The 13,831-nt window shown below is 51.9% G+C and overlaps 1 protein-coding gene across 1 annotated transcript in view; it reads right to left on the reverse strand.

Annotated features, from left to right (window-relative positions):
* Positions 1-573: 573 nt before the first annotated feature.
* Positions 574-13,831, reverse strand: part of LOC144947897 (mannosyl-oligosaccharide 1,2-alpha-mannosidase IA-like) — an 86,510-nt gene continuing 73,252 nt past the window's right edge. The window contains exons 8-12 of the mRNA XM_078877278.1: positions 12,915-13,030; positions 11,580-11,799; positions 9,911-10,083; positions 5,219-5,334; positions 574-4,313 (exon numbers count right to left, since the gene is read on the reverse strand). Of these exons, the coding sequence (XP_078733404.1) occupies positions 4,163-4,313; positions 5,219-5,334; positions 9,911-10,083; positions 11,580-11,799; positions 12,915-13,030 (776 nt within the window). The 3' untranslated portion in view covers positions 574-4,162. The remainder of the gene's footprint in view (positions 4,314-5,218; positions 5,335-9,910; positions 10,084-11,579; positions 11,800-12,914; positions 13,031-13,831) is intronic.

A 13,831-nucleotide genomic window follows, 5' to 3' on the forward strand; every position in this document is an offset into this window, starting at 1 on the left:
AGGATTTTTCCCTCCGTCATTCGTTCCATCGATCCCGTTATTCTTTCTTGGGGAGTGGGTTGGGGGGGGGGAGATGATGGTCAGCATGACAACACAACAGAGTGAAAAGTAAACAGCATTTGTGCTACAGACTACCGCAAAAAACACGTGGAGTCACCACCACCACCCCACGCCCGCTAACGAAATGGTGCCGATTTAAAAGCAGCACCCATTGCACCCCAAATTGGATTTCGCGCTGATCATTAAAAGACCCCCCCCCCCAACCTCCAGTGTCATCGCTCCGCTCGTGCACGACATCCCGGGGCGCTGAGCGGTCAGGCAATGCCGTCACTACCCCCCCCCAACCCTCTTTGATGCGGACAGTTCATTAATTGGTGGTGATAAAAAAAAAGACGTGAGCGTTCATGTAATGTTTCTTAATTATTATGCTTTAACGTGGGCGACGTGTTTCATCGCAGCGTGTCTTTTATTTGATATTTCATTTTTGCTCCTGTAAATGGATCAAAATCGCAAGCGGTCCCAATGCACGCGCACGCGCGTAAGCTGACCCCCCCCACACCCCCCGCGGTTGCGTCACGTGATTCCACACTGTCCCCCCCCCCCAGACCATCAAACACGCTCCGCAAAATCTGGGCTCGCCATCATTGAAAGGGGTCAGCACGTGGCACCGCGGGGTTATGTTTATTTATTTATTTTCACAGCGTAACGCGCCAGAGGACCGGGAGTGGTGTTCCTTCCAAATGTCGCTCCCTCCGTCCGCCATCCCAGCCGTCTTTGCACTCCACGAGGTAAAAAAAAAGAAAAAAAAATCCCGTGCACGTTAGGGACAACACATCGGTGTTGGTAACCCCTGCACAGAAACAATTCTCATCAGCGCCAGGGAACACGCAACGGGCGCGGCTGAGCGAGAGGCTGGGAGCTCAATTCTCATCACCGGACCAACGCTGTCACTTTGGCGGAAAGCATTTAGAGAATAGAGGGACTGGCTTTACCACCGGGGTCAGATTTGGACCCTGTGGCGTCACCCAATCACACGAGGCGGTGGCGGCTCTGCTGTTTGCGGCAAATAACTACAGCAAATGGGTTTTGAAATGTGTTTTTGCTGGCAGAACGCGAGGCCCTTTCCCATTGCTCAAGTGTACACGCAATTCACTCTTTTTTTTTTTAAACGCACATTTCGAAAAGTAAAAATATGGAATTCCACGTTGAGAAAAGGCTAGAACGTAACGTACGGATTGTGTAAAAATGCCCCAATTACATTAGAAATATGTTTTAAATTCCCCCCCACCCCCATTATTTGAAGCGAAAATATCTGCAAATAATATTACGGAAATATCGGAGATTTAACATTCTCCTGGGATTTTTAATAGAAAACAAATTTGTTTTAGGAGCACAACATGGCACGAGGCCAGAACCCACCAGGAGCAGCGACTCCCGAAGGTGATTATCGCACACGTGGGAAAACAACGCAGTGTACAGCAAGAATAGCTTGGCGGGGTGACGGGGAAAGGGAGGAGAGGCCACAACACGTGTCGTATGAAAGACAGAACTTGAGACGCACACAGTCCCCTCAATCTGCCTTCGAGCCCGCCAAGTAGAAACAACAAAACCCACGCGATTGGCGCTTGAACCAACCGCGTGACTAAAAAGGCAAAACGACGACCTCCCAACAACTGCGTGCTGAACGGGAAGACTTCCCAACTCACGAAACTAACGAGCAGCAGCGGCGGCGGCGGCGGCGACGACAAGACGCGTCTCTTATCCCGCAACAGCGTCCGCGTTAAAACAACATTTGATTGGAAAGAACACCGACGGCTGATACCCGTCAACCAGAGTCCAATCTCTTGCAATCGACGTTATTAAAGTTCACATTGTCTTGCACGTGTACGCAGCGATAAAAGGGAAATGAGGAGATTGACGCCGTCAATATCCGGGGCTTGAGCGGCTGGCACCATAAGAGAATGTGAAGTTATCGTGTGTGTAATGTAGTAGTAGTAAAACTAAAAAAATCTTCTTACACGGAGAGGGTTGTGCGATCTGCAAGCTCCTTGCCTGCCGTTTTGGCTCCGCTGGGCAGCTGCTGCTGCTGCTGCTGAAACCGAACCGAATGTGGGCCACTGCACCGGCACAAGGGTTTCGCTTTGTACGCTCACCCCGTTCCCCGCCAAACGTCGTCAATTTCCGCACACACAAGCCTTCAACTTACGACGACGCCCTATTCTGCCGTAGAGCACACAACCGCGAGCGTTGCACCGCATTGCAACAATACAGAGGGTCCACGCCCCCCCCCACCTCCCTCCGCTTGACGATACGCCAGGTTAAGAGAGGCACGTTTTCACGTTTACAAAGCAGCAACCGTTCGACCCTTTCTCGTATCGCTTGGCAGGCAACGATTAGCCGGGCTGGAGCAAGCCGGGGCTGAACGGCAAGGTAAGTCACAACTCTTCTCCCACGACATGTCCCGCTTGTCTGAGCGTTGGCCCAAAGTCCCCACCACACCCCTCCACTGAGGTTAAGAACGAAAAGGAGGAAAAGGAAAAAAAACGAAGCGACGTTTTTTTAATCGTGTCCTTGGATTATTATGCCGCTGCGAGGGATCACGAACGCCCGGCATTTGTTCCCATGCCGTTTTTGATTTCGACGGGGATTTATTTTTCTTCGCGAGGAATGTCGTCAACGCGGAGCAGAAGAAAAGTATAAAGAAGTAACGTCCCGATACGTTTGACACTTTGCAACCGGTATGACGGGCATCGACATTTAGTCTTTTACAGTAACGGTGTAAAAAAAAAAAATCTCAACGATGTCCCGTTACTAAGGGAAACGCGTTGCGCAGTGGCCGCGCTGTTGGCTTGACTTCCTGACGACGACGACGATGACGACGTTCCATCCTGGTGTGGATTTCGGCGTGCGAGCCGAGCACGGCGCTCGCTCACTCGCTCGCGGGCGAGAGGCCAGGCAAACAAAAAAGTCACCGTAATAACCAGGCCACAGACGTTTAAGTGAATTACTCGCCGTTTGTTTTTGGCCCGTCGATTTTTTGCACGGAAGTAGCAGAAATTCCAAGGGGCCGTGGTTGTGAACGTGTCTCCCGCCGTGTCACCGTTTCATTACGGGAGGTAAGTGGACGGGTGTTTAGAATCACAAGTGAGGTTCTCGTGCTGGTCCCGCTCATCATCAATGATAATAATCATCATCATCAACAAAAAAATATCAAGGACAAAGTTGACTTCGATATATTTTCAACGTGGGTTTTGCTTGATGCCAATATTGAGGCATTTGAACCTGCAGACATGTGCGCAGGCCTCACCACGCACACACAGACACACAACCAGTCCATTCCACACGAATCCAAAATGCTTAATATACTCAAGCGTTAAGTACACCACTACACTGTAATACTCCGCTCAAGTACTGTACACAGAGCTTAACGAACTTCCAATGTTTTCGACAATGTCACTCTACATTTTAATTTCATTAATAACTGACAAAGAGGTTATTTATCCTTTGAAAGATTAAGACCTCTACGGTCCGTGTGTGTGCAATGTTGAGTGCATTAATACCATAATCCCTAATAAACTGTACACGGGGAGAGAAAAACGAAAGGGGTGTGTGTGTGTATGTGGCATGGAGGTCAATCTGCCTGTGTGTGTGTGTACGATGGCAGGCAGCAGCGGCACGCACTGCCCGCTGCAGTAAACGCCACGAAAAACGTGCCCCCCGCCCCCCACCCTTCTCGTTAACCCACAATCGCCGGACAGACATGAGACAGGAAATAACCATCACCACCCCCCCCCCAAGCCCACCACCACCATCCCCAAAATCTAACGCAAACTCTAAAGAGGGGGGGGGGGAAGGAAACACAAAACATCGTAATTCGCTTTGCGTGCCGCTTGGCCCGCCGTTTAAATCCACACGACGTCGCGGTCCGGCGCGTTCCTCTCATTGTCTCTCGCTCTCTCCTCGTCGCTTGGGGAGTCGCGTCGACTCGTCGTGGTGGTGGTGGGGGGGGGGGGTGGGAGGGGTCGGTGGTGGGGGGGGGATAGGGTTGGGAGGCCCAGGCCGGCGAGAACCAGGCCCTCGTGTTCCTGTCCAATCCTCGGAGAGCTGGCCGCCGCACGGGTCGAAGGTGGGGGGGGGGTAGCGGCGGTTCACGGCACGGCGCTCACAGCACGGGCGCTGCGGCGCGGTGCGGGGCAGTGGCGCCCGCCGTGGCGTTGGGGGGGTGCAGCACGGGGAGCGGGTGAGCCTCGGTGTTCAGCACCCAGTGATCCAGCGGCAGCAGGTCATCCTCGGAGAACAGCAGGTAGAGGTACCTGCCGAACACGACGCCACCGTCACCGGGACCGCGCGGGCGACGGCGATCGAAGCGGGGCCTGCAACAGGCTGAAGGGGCTGGGATGCTGGGGCTATCTAGAGGGGTTAAATTGGACGGGGGCGGTTGTGGGGGGTGGCTTTCACCCCCCACACCAGGGCCCATTCCAACCACGCTACGACGCTGCCCCCCACCAACCCGCCGACGTCACATAGCGGTGCCACCCCTGGCGGCAAAGTCAGCGGTGTGTCTGTACCAGTGGAGACTGTGATTAACTATTTAATCGAACAAAGACGGTCACTCGCATCGCGCGCTTGCAGATGCGCTTCTGCGGCCGTCTGGAACGCCCTTCCTTCCGATATTAGGAAGCGACAAAATGTATACTGAAAATTAATTCCTTTGGAACTGCTTTTTGTGTCGAGTTTCTTGCCCCCCCCACCGTGCCTCCGATTAGCGCGGTTGGCTACGTACGGTGTGAAAGAAATTCATCGTGCATACACACGTACAAAGGCGCAGCCCTGCAACTGCCCGCACACACCCCCCGCAGGTGGAAGGTGCCTTTCCACCAGAGGAAGCTCTGCAGCGGGTGTTTGGGATCCACATTGATCACGCTGACCAGACGTCGTGGAAGAGGTGCGAGCACCCACATATCAGATCGTACTCATCTAAACTTAATTTTTTACCAGGTAAGGCCCACTGAACTCGATAGCCGCGGCATTGATAAAGTTATTTTATTAAAGTTTTTCTTTCAGTTCCGTTCCGATGACGTACACACGCACGTACATCATCGTAACGGAATCTGAAGAAAAACCGATGACGTACACTACCTCCTTACGTCATCGGACCGGGAAAGGGTTAACATCTCGCCACCGCAGGCAGGCGCCAGTGGCCGCGCTCGCAACTCACTTGAGGGTCTCGGCCAGGAAGAAGCTCTGCTGGACGTCGTCGTGCATGGGCGACCCCGAGTACACGTCCTTGACCCCCGAGTAGCCTCCCGACACCTTGCAGTGCTGCTCGATGGCCTGCCGTGGGGTGGGGGACACGAGGAAGCGGAGCATCAGCAGAGGCTACGCACGCAGCGACTCTAAAGAGGGGCCCAGCGGAGACCAGAACTTACGAAGACACGAGGTGATAGAAGTGACTCTATGATTGATATTTTTTTTGTTTCCTTCTAAAGACTGGGATTAAAGCACACAGCAATCATCGCCAACCCCTCCCCCTCCTCTAGCACCCTCCTTGAAAGAGAGTACACGAGACCCGGGCGAGGCATTCCCACGGGGTAAACGAGCGTAGCAAAAGTAAGAGCATGGGCGGGGGGAGGTTGCTCACACACTCTCTTGCGCACACAGAATAAGAAAATATAACCCACCAGGGCGACAATCGTACTACGACTGCTCACTTGTTCTCTACCGATGTTTTTCTGTTCACGACTCAACGGACACACACGGGAATACATGGATAAGCAATGTACTCTAAATCAGTTTAACACGAAGTAGCAGTAGGCTTTCGCGACCAATATTATCCGTTATAAAGGGTTTTATTTTTGGGTTAGATCGCGTATATATTAATGTGTCGTTAAGACCGAAACAGGAGGACTTCTTCACAATTCCTGCTATCGCCTGATGAAGCTTCCTCTCCCAACACACCGGCTATTCTAAAGTAATAACTTAATTGGCACGTTTTGTTTACGTGACAAACCTTACTAATTGGCTGCGTCGGGTGGTGGCGGGTTTAACGACACATTCATATTCACGCAATCTAACCCCCCAAAAAACCTTTATCATGGTACTTAAAATCGGCAAATAAACAAAAATGCAGCTTTGTTTTAGAGAGGACGTGACCCCAGCAAACAAAAACTCTTGAGGGGCCAACAGATTGACCACGAATGCTCACTGGAGACACGTGCGGACAAATAGCTGAATTATTATTTTTTATGACACCGTGGGTAGAGCAAGGAGACCCAAATTAGAATTCCCCGGCACGCGTAACAAGTGGTGAGCGATCGCTAAACCGCTCCTTGGCACACCCCTCCCCTTTCACCAATCCGCACTAACCAGTACGGTGAAGTGTGGTCAAACAACTCCCACGACCTTCATCTAGCAGTGAATTGACAAAGGCCTGAAAATGATCACCATCATCATTTTACTACTACTACCGCGGACACGAATGTGATGTTTGTCCATCATTCCGAGGACCAGCCTCTGTGCGCACGGTCGTGGTGGCCATGTGGGCACCGCGGTGGCGAGATGTTAACTACCTCGCCTGGTATGCAGGAGGTCGTGGGTTTAATCCCGACCCTGACGCCTGTTGTATATTTGGAGTTTGCATGTCCTTGTACTGTGGTCGCGTAGATTTTTCTCTGGGTTCTCCGATTTTTCCCTCCACAGAATCAATGTGCGTTTAGATTATTTGGCGGCTATAAATTTCCACTTGGTGAGTCACTTCCTTGAGCTTTAATTTGTGGCCAGGTTCCTTGAGCTATATAGCTCAGTGGGCCTTACCTGGTGAAGTAAAAATAGTTTAGTTACGTGGTGAGCCAGGGCACTGCCAAAGCTGGCTTTAAAGATACAACGAGCAATTTAGCATCTGTGTCAACAATGGGCTCGTCTTGTGCCCATCATCCTGCCAGTGGACTGGCAGCGGTGCAGGTTCTCTTTCCATTTCCCTGTCTTCTGCCAGCGCTCGTTGCGTTGGTGACCCACTCACCCGTCAATTATAATTAATGCCCACCGTATCATTGGTCTTTCCCGTGATCGCTGTCCAAGTGTGCACATCATTGTATTATGACCTATTCCAAAAATCTCTGGTACGGGTTCGCACGAGTTCCCTTCTCATCCCGAACGTTTCTGGAAAACACGGTTCAACTGTCCCACAATCTGTCCGCGATGCCTGTGCGCGTCCCTCTTGTACAAGCTCGCAGTTCACAATCACAAGTGGAACTCTGCGGGTGAAACGGAGCCGCGCGGGCATGTCGGCTGTGCCCAGCTGGCCGCGTAGGAGCCACGCCAAGGAGGGGGAAAAAAACGGCAGTGGTCGGTTTGGCTCAACGCCCACGTCCCCTCCCCCCCAACGCCACCGTCTCGGTCTGGCGGGCGGCTGCGGTGCGCTACCCGGCCATCGGTGGCCCCCCGCCCCGCTCCATCGCGGGTGGAGCGCAGACACAGCCTCCAGCGAGACTCACGCCGGGGCTATCCTTCCATTGCAACGTTCAGAGTTGTTGCGATCACAGCGTGGAAAATAACGCGCTGGGCTGCCAGTGGAATGGTGTCGCGTGCGTGCGTGGTGACACGATATTTCGTGTATCGCGACAATATTAAATCTGTTTTATCCTTCCGGACGATTCTTTGTTCTGCGAAGGGTGGAACGAAACTATTTACGAATGGCAAGAGATTGAAAGTATGCAGAGAAAACCGCGTACCATACATATGCCCACGGGCAATAGCGCACCAGTCTGTGATACATCGTGGAGGACCGGCTTGTAAACCTGCGCAGTGAAACCTATACTTCACCACGGCCGTTAGGAATCTGGGGCTGCTGACGTGTCCTTAACAATAATAATAGTAGCGATATAGTGCATGTTATCAGTGGACAGGAATCAACAAGAATAAAAAATAAGTCATGGAACAACAGAAAGAGTAAATATGTCCGCGTTGTCAACAGTTATTGTTAAAAACAAGATTTACATCTTGTAAAAAAAAAAAGTTGGTGCCTGCGGAGACTTTTACTGGCTCGGTTTATCACTCCCGAATTCTTACAGCTCATTGGCTTCATCGTGTCTTTACTAGACTGCCAATGCTTATTAACCCTCCAATCAATCACCCTGGCAATACCATCTGCCTGGCACGTGGAAAAGGGGAGAGCTGTACGTATGCACGCACGCCGTTAATGCATCGCGAGATGATTTTAAAAAACGACGCCAACTGTGGTGGGGGCTTGGTGGCACGGGTCCAAAAATAAAATTTACAAAGATTGAATCACCGCCAGCACCGCCAGCACCGCCCCCCACCAACACCGCAACGCCCACGACGCACAGCTGCCGAAGTGGGATTATACGATTGCATACGGGACCGGGCACGCTGTGAATCATTTAGAGCCTCGCGAACGGGCAGAATGTTGTACGGATGTATATAATTTGAACTTCTTTCGCCACAATAGGTAGCCAACCGTGCTAATCGGAGGTGCGGAGGAAGGAGGACAAACTAAACACAGAAAGCAGTTCTCAAGAAATGAGTGGTCAATCTAGATAATTTTAAAGTCCATAGCTGCAGTGGCTTCCTAATATCGGAAGGAAGAGCGCGTTCCAGACGGCCGTGGAAGTGCACCTGAAAGCGGTGCGCCACGGCGACCGTCTTTGTTCGACGGCCAGACAAAATCCGCTGCTGCTGCTGCGAGGATTACCGGAGTTCGCGTGACGGTTTATGCTCTTTGACGAGCTCAGAGAGCAGCTGTGGTTTATTTGTGGCGAGCACTTAGTGTGTAATGAGCGTGACCTCATTTTCACGTTGTTCGTAATTCTTCGGCGACAGCGGTTGCGACCAGTGCATTTGTGCAGCTCTGGGCGGCCTCTATCTTCGTGAAAATGCGGTGTCGCATGCCTCCGTCACACCCGTGGCCGCATTTCCCGCGACCACGAAGCAAACCCGGACTCGGCGGGAACCGACGTTATGCCCGGACGTAATCAACAGCAGATGCTAAATGCCGAATGCAATTTACGTTTGGCCCACTCGAATGGACGCATCGGGATGGAGGAAGCTCATCAAGAGAGCTAAATTGCGCAAAAATTACATATTACGCTCCCCATTTGCCGTTTCGTGCACGTACACGCGCACATACCACATACGCACGCGTAAGGAGGCTCCGCCAGGAGACGTAACCGGGTACGCGCACGTGTGCATGCGCGCGCTGCTCTAGATGATGCGTGCATCCTGATTAAAACCCATCAGACTCGATGATAATTAAGGACCTGTGCGATGATTGGCAACGTAACATAAACAGTTAAAAATGAAAAAATAACCCCACTGGTACCCTCTCAGCGTTACAGGGTGTGCGCACTGCATGCAAAGGGAAGCGCGCTCGATCTTGACACGCGCACGCTTCGGAATGGGGCAAGCAAGCGGGAAAAGGGGAGGTTTGATAAGACCGCTGAAAAGTTGCGCAAGCTCTTAAAGTAGTTGAACACGTAGGCTTTCGCGACCGATATCATCCATAAGAGGTTTTTTGGGTTAGATGGCGTAAATATATAAATGTGTCGTCAAACTCCGCCACCACCCGACACAGCCAATCAGTAAGGTTTGTCTCTTAAAGCACTTCTGGGCACTTCGCGCACACACACCTCGAGAAGACGCCGATCGCCCGCTCGCTAAATCAGGGCTCTCGCTCTCTCTCTCTCTTTCTCCCACCCACGAACTTCCGACAGCAGTCTTTCACTGTTGGAAATCATCATATCCCATCTGTTGCTGATGTTTCTCCGTAGCCAAAAACGCTAACCGGAAGGACGGTGGGGGGGGCGGGGGGAGGACGACAACTAAACACAAAAATCAGCTGTAAAGAAACGACAAACAACAATAACAATACGATGCGGCGATTCGGACCACATACCTGCGCTGCCTCCCAGCCCCACTGGCGGTACTTGGGGTCGTGCGTGAACCTCCACATGTACCAGTACGTCTCCAGAACCTCGGGCCGCAGGATGTAGTACTTCTCGTTCTGGCGCACAGCCACCGCCTCTGCACCGCCGTCGAATTTGAACGCCTCCGGTCCGAGCTTCAGAGCTGGAGGTGGCGGAGAGCAAACGGCAAATAAATACGAGTCAAAACGAAAACCACGAACCGTGTTTTATTTTACCAGGTAAGGGCCACACCGAGCTGCGTAGCTCTTTTTCAGGAACGACCTGGCTATAGCAAATGATAGCGCCAACGAAGTGGGCTTGCCATCGTGTGGAAATTTATAGCGGCCAAATACTCTCAACGCTCGACGTTTATTCTAAAATGTGGAGGGGATAAACCGAAGGTACCTGGAGAAAGATCCACGACACCACGGGGGGGGGGGGGGGGGGGGGGGGGGGGAGACAACACACAAACTCCAAAAGTATAGCAGGCGGTGAGGGTCAGGATTAAAACCCTGACCTCCTGTATACCAGGCGAGGGAGTTAACATCTCGCCACCACGGCTCGGCAAGTGAGTCACAAAATAACGACGCGGGCGCAGATTTAAACGAGAGCCAACAGGAGCCTCCGCACTGCTGCAACACCACGGCTTCAAAACCAGAAACAAAATAAAAGATAATCGATAAACACAGGGCCCCCACCCCCCTTCATTGGAGACCCCCCCCACCCCCAAAGCCCCCCACACATGATCTGAAAGTGGCAGTAAAAATGCCACCGAGCCACCCCGTAAAGGCCGTGGATTCTCTCTCTCGAGAGAGAAAGACAGGAAGAGCTATTGCTCGCCTCCAAACTATTCCGAGTGACCTCCCCGAACCTTTTGCCCCTTAAAAAGTAGAAAAGGACACAGAGACATCACGCAATTCAGGACTGCCGATTTGTTGTTCATAATGTGGATGCAATTAAAATGAAAAGTCAATTCATAAGAGTTGAACGGGTGGCTCGGAGATCAATACTGGGAACGTTCAAGTTCACCGATGTAGTTTTTATAGATTTATTTTTATTGCGGTGCAAACACTCACACTGCACATAGGAGCAGGTGCAGTGAGACAAGTGAGAGGGATGTGGCTAAGCAGGGGGCAGCCACCAAACCACTTCTTTCTTGTAGGCCCAAGGGGAAGCAATGAAAAATAAAATAAGCCTCGAAATTTAGAGAGTATTTGGCTGCTATAAATTTCCACGTTTGTGGCCAGGTCGCTTATGAAAAAGAGCTATACAGTTCAGTGGACCTTACCTGGTAAAATAAAATATGTTTCCTTCACAATTTGCTTACCTTTCCTATAATTCTACGTGACTTTACCGAAAAAACCAAAGAGTATGAATACCTTTTTGTTGTTGTTGTAACGTCCTGACCTGCCCTTACTGGACAAAAGGGCTTCATAGCTCATCGAATTCCTGCAGTATAAATATTCGGATTCTGATGTGTTGTTGAGAGAGTAGTAGAAGGCCTGGTTACCATCAAACACCCAGAGGCTGACGCATCCGTACGTTACACCCAATCTGTTATTAATTTTTTACCAGGTAAGGCCCACCGAGCTACGAAGCCAGACAAGCTCTTTTCACATCCAGTCTCGCTCTACGACGGCGGTAGCGACGACGACTCACCCGTGCGAGCGTACGACTCGTGGCACGTGTGCGCTATCTTGGCGCCCAGCTCCAGGAAGTGGCCTGCCTTGTCGCCCGGCGAGCCGTCGGCGCCCAGCGCGAACATGCCGCCCGCAAAGCACGTCAGGTGGCCCATCTTCTTCTCCAGGTGGCCGTTCTTCCACTCGCCAATGTAGGTGAGGCCGCCCTCAGACTTGCGCACCAGGTGCCGCTCAATGCCCTGTATGCACCCCGCACACCCCCCCGCCCCGTCGATCGTAAACGTGAGGAAAGAAAAGAAAAATTTAGGAATGTCGATTGTGCGCGTGCAACGCACTCCAACACCACACCGTTCGTTCTCAGAGAAAACAATGCCGCCTACAGAGGAGCGCAACAAGGCGGCATCGCGCATCGTGACATCGTCGGGAGGTGAGAGGAGAACGAATGAGGCGTGACTTCGTCGCCTTCGCCGACAAGGCTGAACCTTGAAATGCTGGTTTTTAAAATCGGTAAGTTTTGAGCAAACGTGATCGGATTCCTGCAGAGTAAATGCCTTACACAGCAACACAACTTTATACCGCAAGTGTTATCGTCACTCCACGTTACAGACCGACGAACAGGCAAACAAGCATTCGTGTGCTCAACCTCAGTTGGAGAATGTTAAAAACCAAGCATGTGCGTGAAGCATCTGCTCTCGTGCCCACGGCAGACATCCATGCCCGCCCACGGCTACGTCGAACCCCAGCCTCGTCGCTCGCTCTCATGTGGCCGCTGTGCTTTGGCTCGCTCCTGCACGGCTCAACTAACACTCGGAGAGCCTCCAAGGGACCATAAGCATTTAAATTATGCCGGGGACCGGCCAACGGCGGCACTGTATTAGCGCCTGTAATTGGGGACGCGTACCTGCGCCAACCTTAAATCTCCGAGCGGCGAAGTCTACGCGGGCTCCTAGGGGCAACAGATTAACACGGGAGGGCAAACGGCGGAGACGAACGACAGGCCGACGACTTCCACAATTAACTCGCGGCACCCGGTGGCATGCCCGGCGAGTAACATTTGTCAAAGGAGAGTAACATCGGCGAGGATCAATCCACAACAGCGCGGAAAAGCGTATCGCCACCAAGTTGACCGTTGCAGTAATTTTCCATCTGGCGGGGCTCCAGGTGGTTCCTTTATCTTTGTTTATTCATTCAGCGGCGTAACTTTGAAACATTGGCACGCACCGCACACGCTCCCAAGTCATTATTGAAGCCGGCGGGGAAAGGGAGGTGGGGGGTGGGTGTGGGGGGGGGCGCGGGTGGCGGGCGGGGAGGGGGTTACGGAGTGTCACAGTTCGCCTGTCGGGGGGTGCGTCACCTCGATGGCGTCGTCGTACATCTTGCGCGCCTCCGTGTCCTTCTTGTCAGACATGATCCAGGCCTTGAGCAAGTATTCGTAGAAGCTGTCGCCCAGGCCGCCCACGGACGAGTGGACTGCACGCACGCATGCACACAGCGAGCACACGGGTCTTGGCCCTAGCAACATTCGTCTGTCGAGGCGAATACTTACAAGGTCACCCACGTCCCTTGACATTGTGTCATTCGCTCCGAGAACAGGCTTCAGGGCTACGACGAGTTTGCCTGCCCTGTGAGTTCATGTAAGACGCGGTGGCGAGATGTTAACTACCTCGCCAGGTATACAGGAGGTCGCGCGTTCGATCCCGACCCTGATGCCTGTATATTTGGAATTTGCATGTTTTCTCTCCCCGTGGTCATGTGGATTTTTCTCCGGGTCCTCTGGTTTTTCCCTCCAAATTTATAAACACGCGCTTAGAGTATTTAGCTGCTATACATTCCCACGTGATAAGCCACTTCATTGGGCTATCATTTGTGGCCAAGTTTGCTTCTGAAAAAGAGCTGTATAGCTCAGTGGGCCTTACCTGGTAAAATAAAAATAAAGTTTAGTTGAGAGTTTTAAGAGTTTCTTGTGTTATTAAAAGTTCACAAGCTTCACAGGGCATTGTGAGATTTTTTTCCACCACCAAACCGACGAGTACTGTAAGGAAGCTTGCCAGCACATGTGATTTGCTAGGCCCTTGGGCGTGTGTGCTAGATTCACTGACCCTTCTACCCTTCAACAAATGTTGGGCACTGAGCACACAGATGTTCAGTTCCTTGTCATGCCGGGGTCAAGGTTAGGTCCACGTAAACATGCACACACCGCACATACACATCTTTCTAGTTGCCGTTTAAGCTCGTGTGGTTTGACTGCTGCATTGGATGGATGTTTGCGAT

Source organism: Lampetra fluviatilis, chromosome 47 (assembly GCF_964198595.1).
Source record: "Lampetra fluviatilis chromosome 47, kcLamFluv1.1, whole genome shotgun sequence".
In the NCBI taxonomy this organism is placed as follows: Eukaryota; Metazoa; Chordata; class Hyperoartia; order Petromyzontiformes; family Petromyzontidae; genus Lampetra; species Lampetra fluviatilis.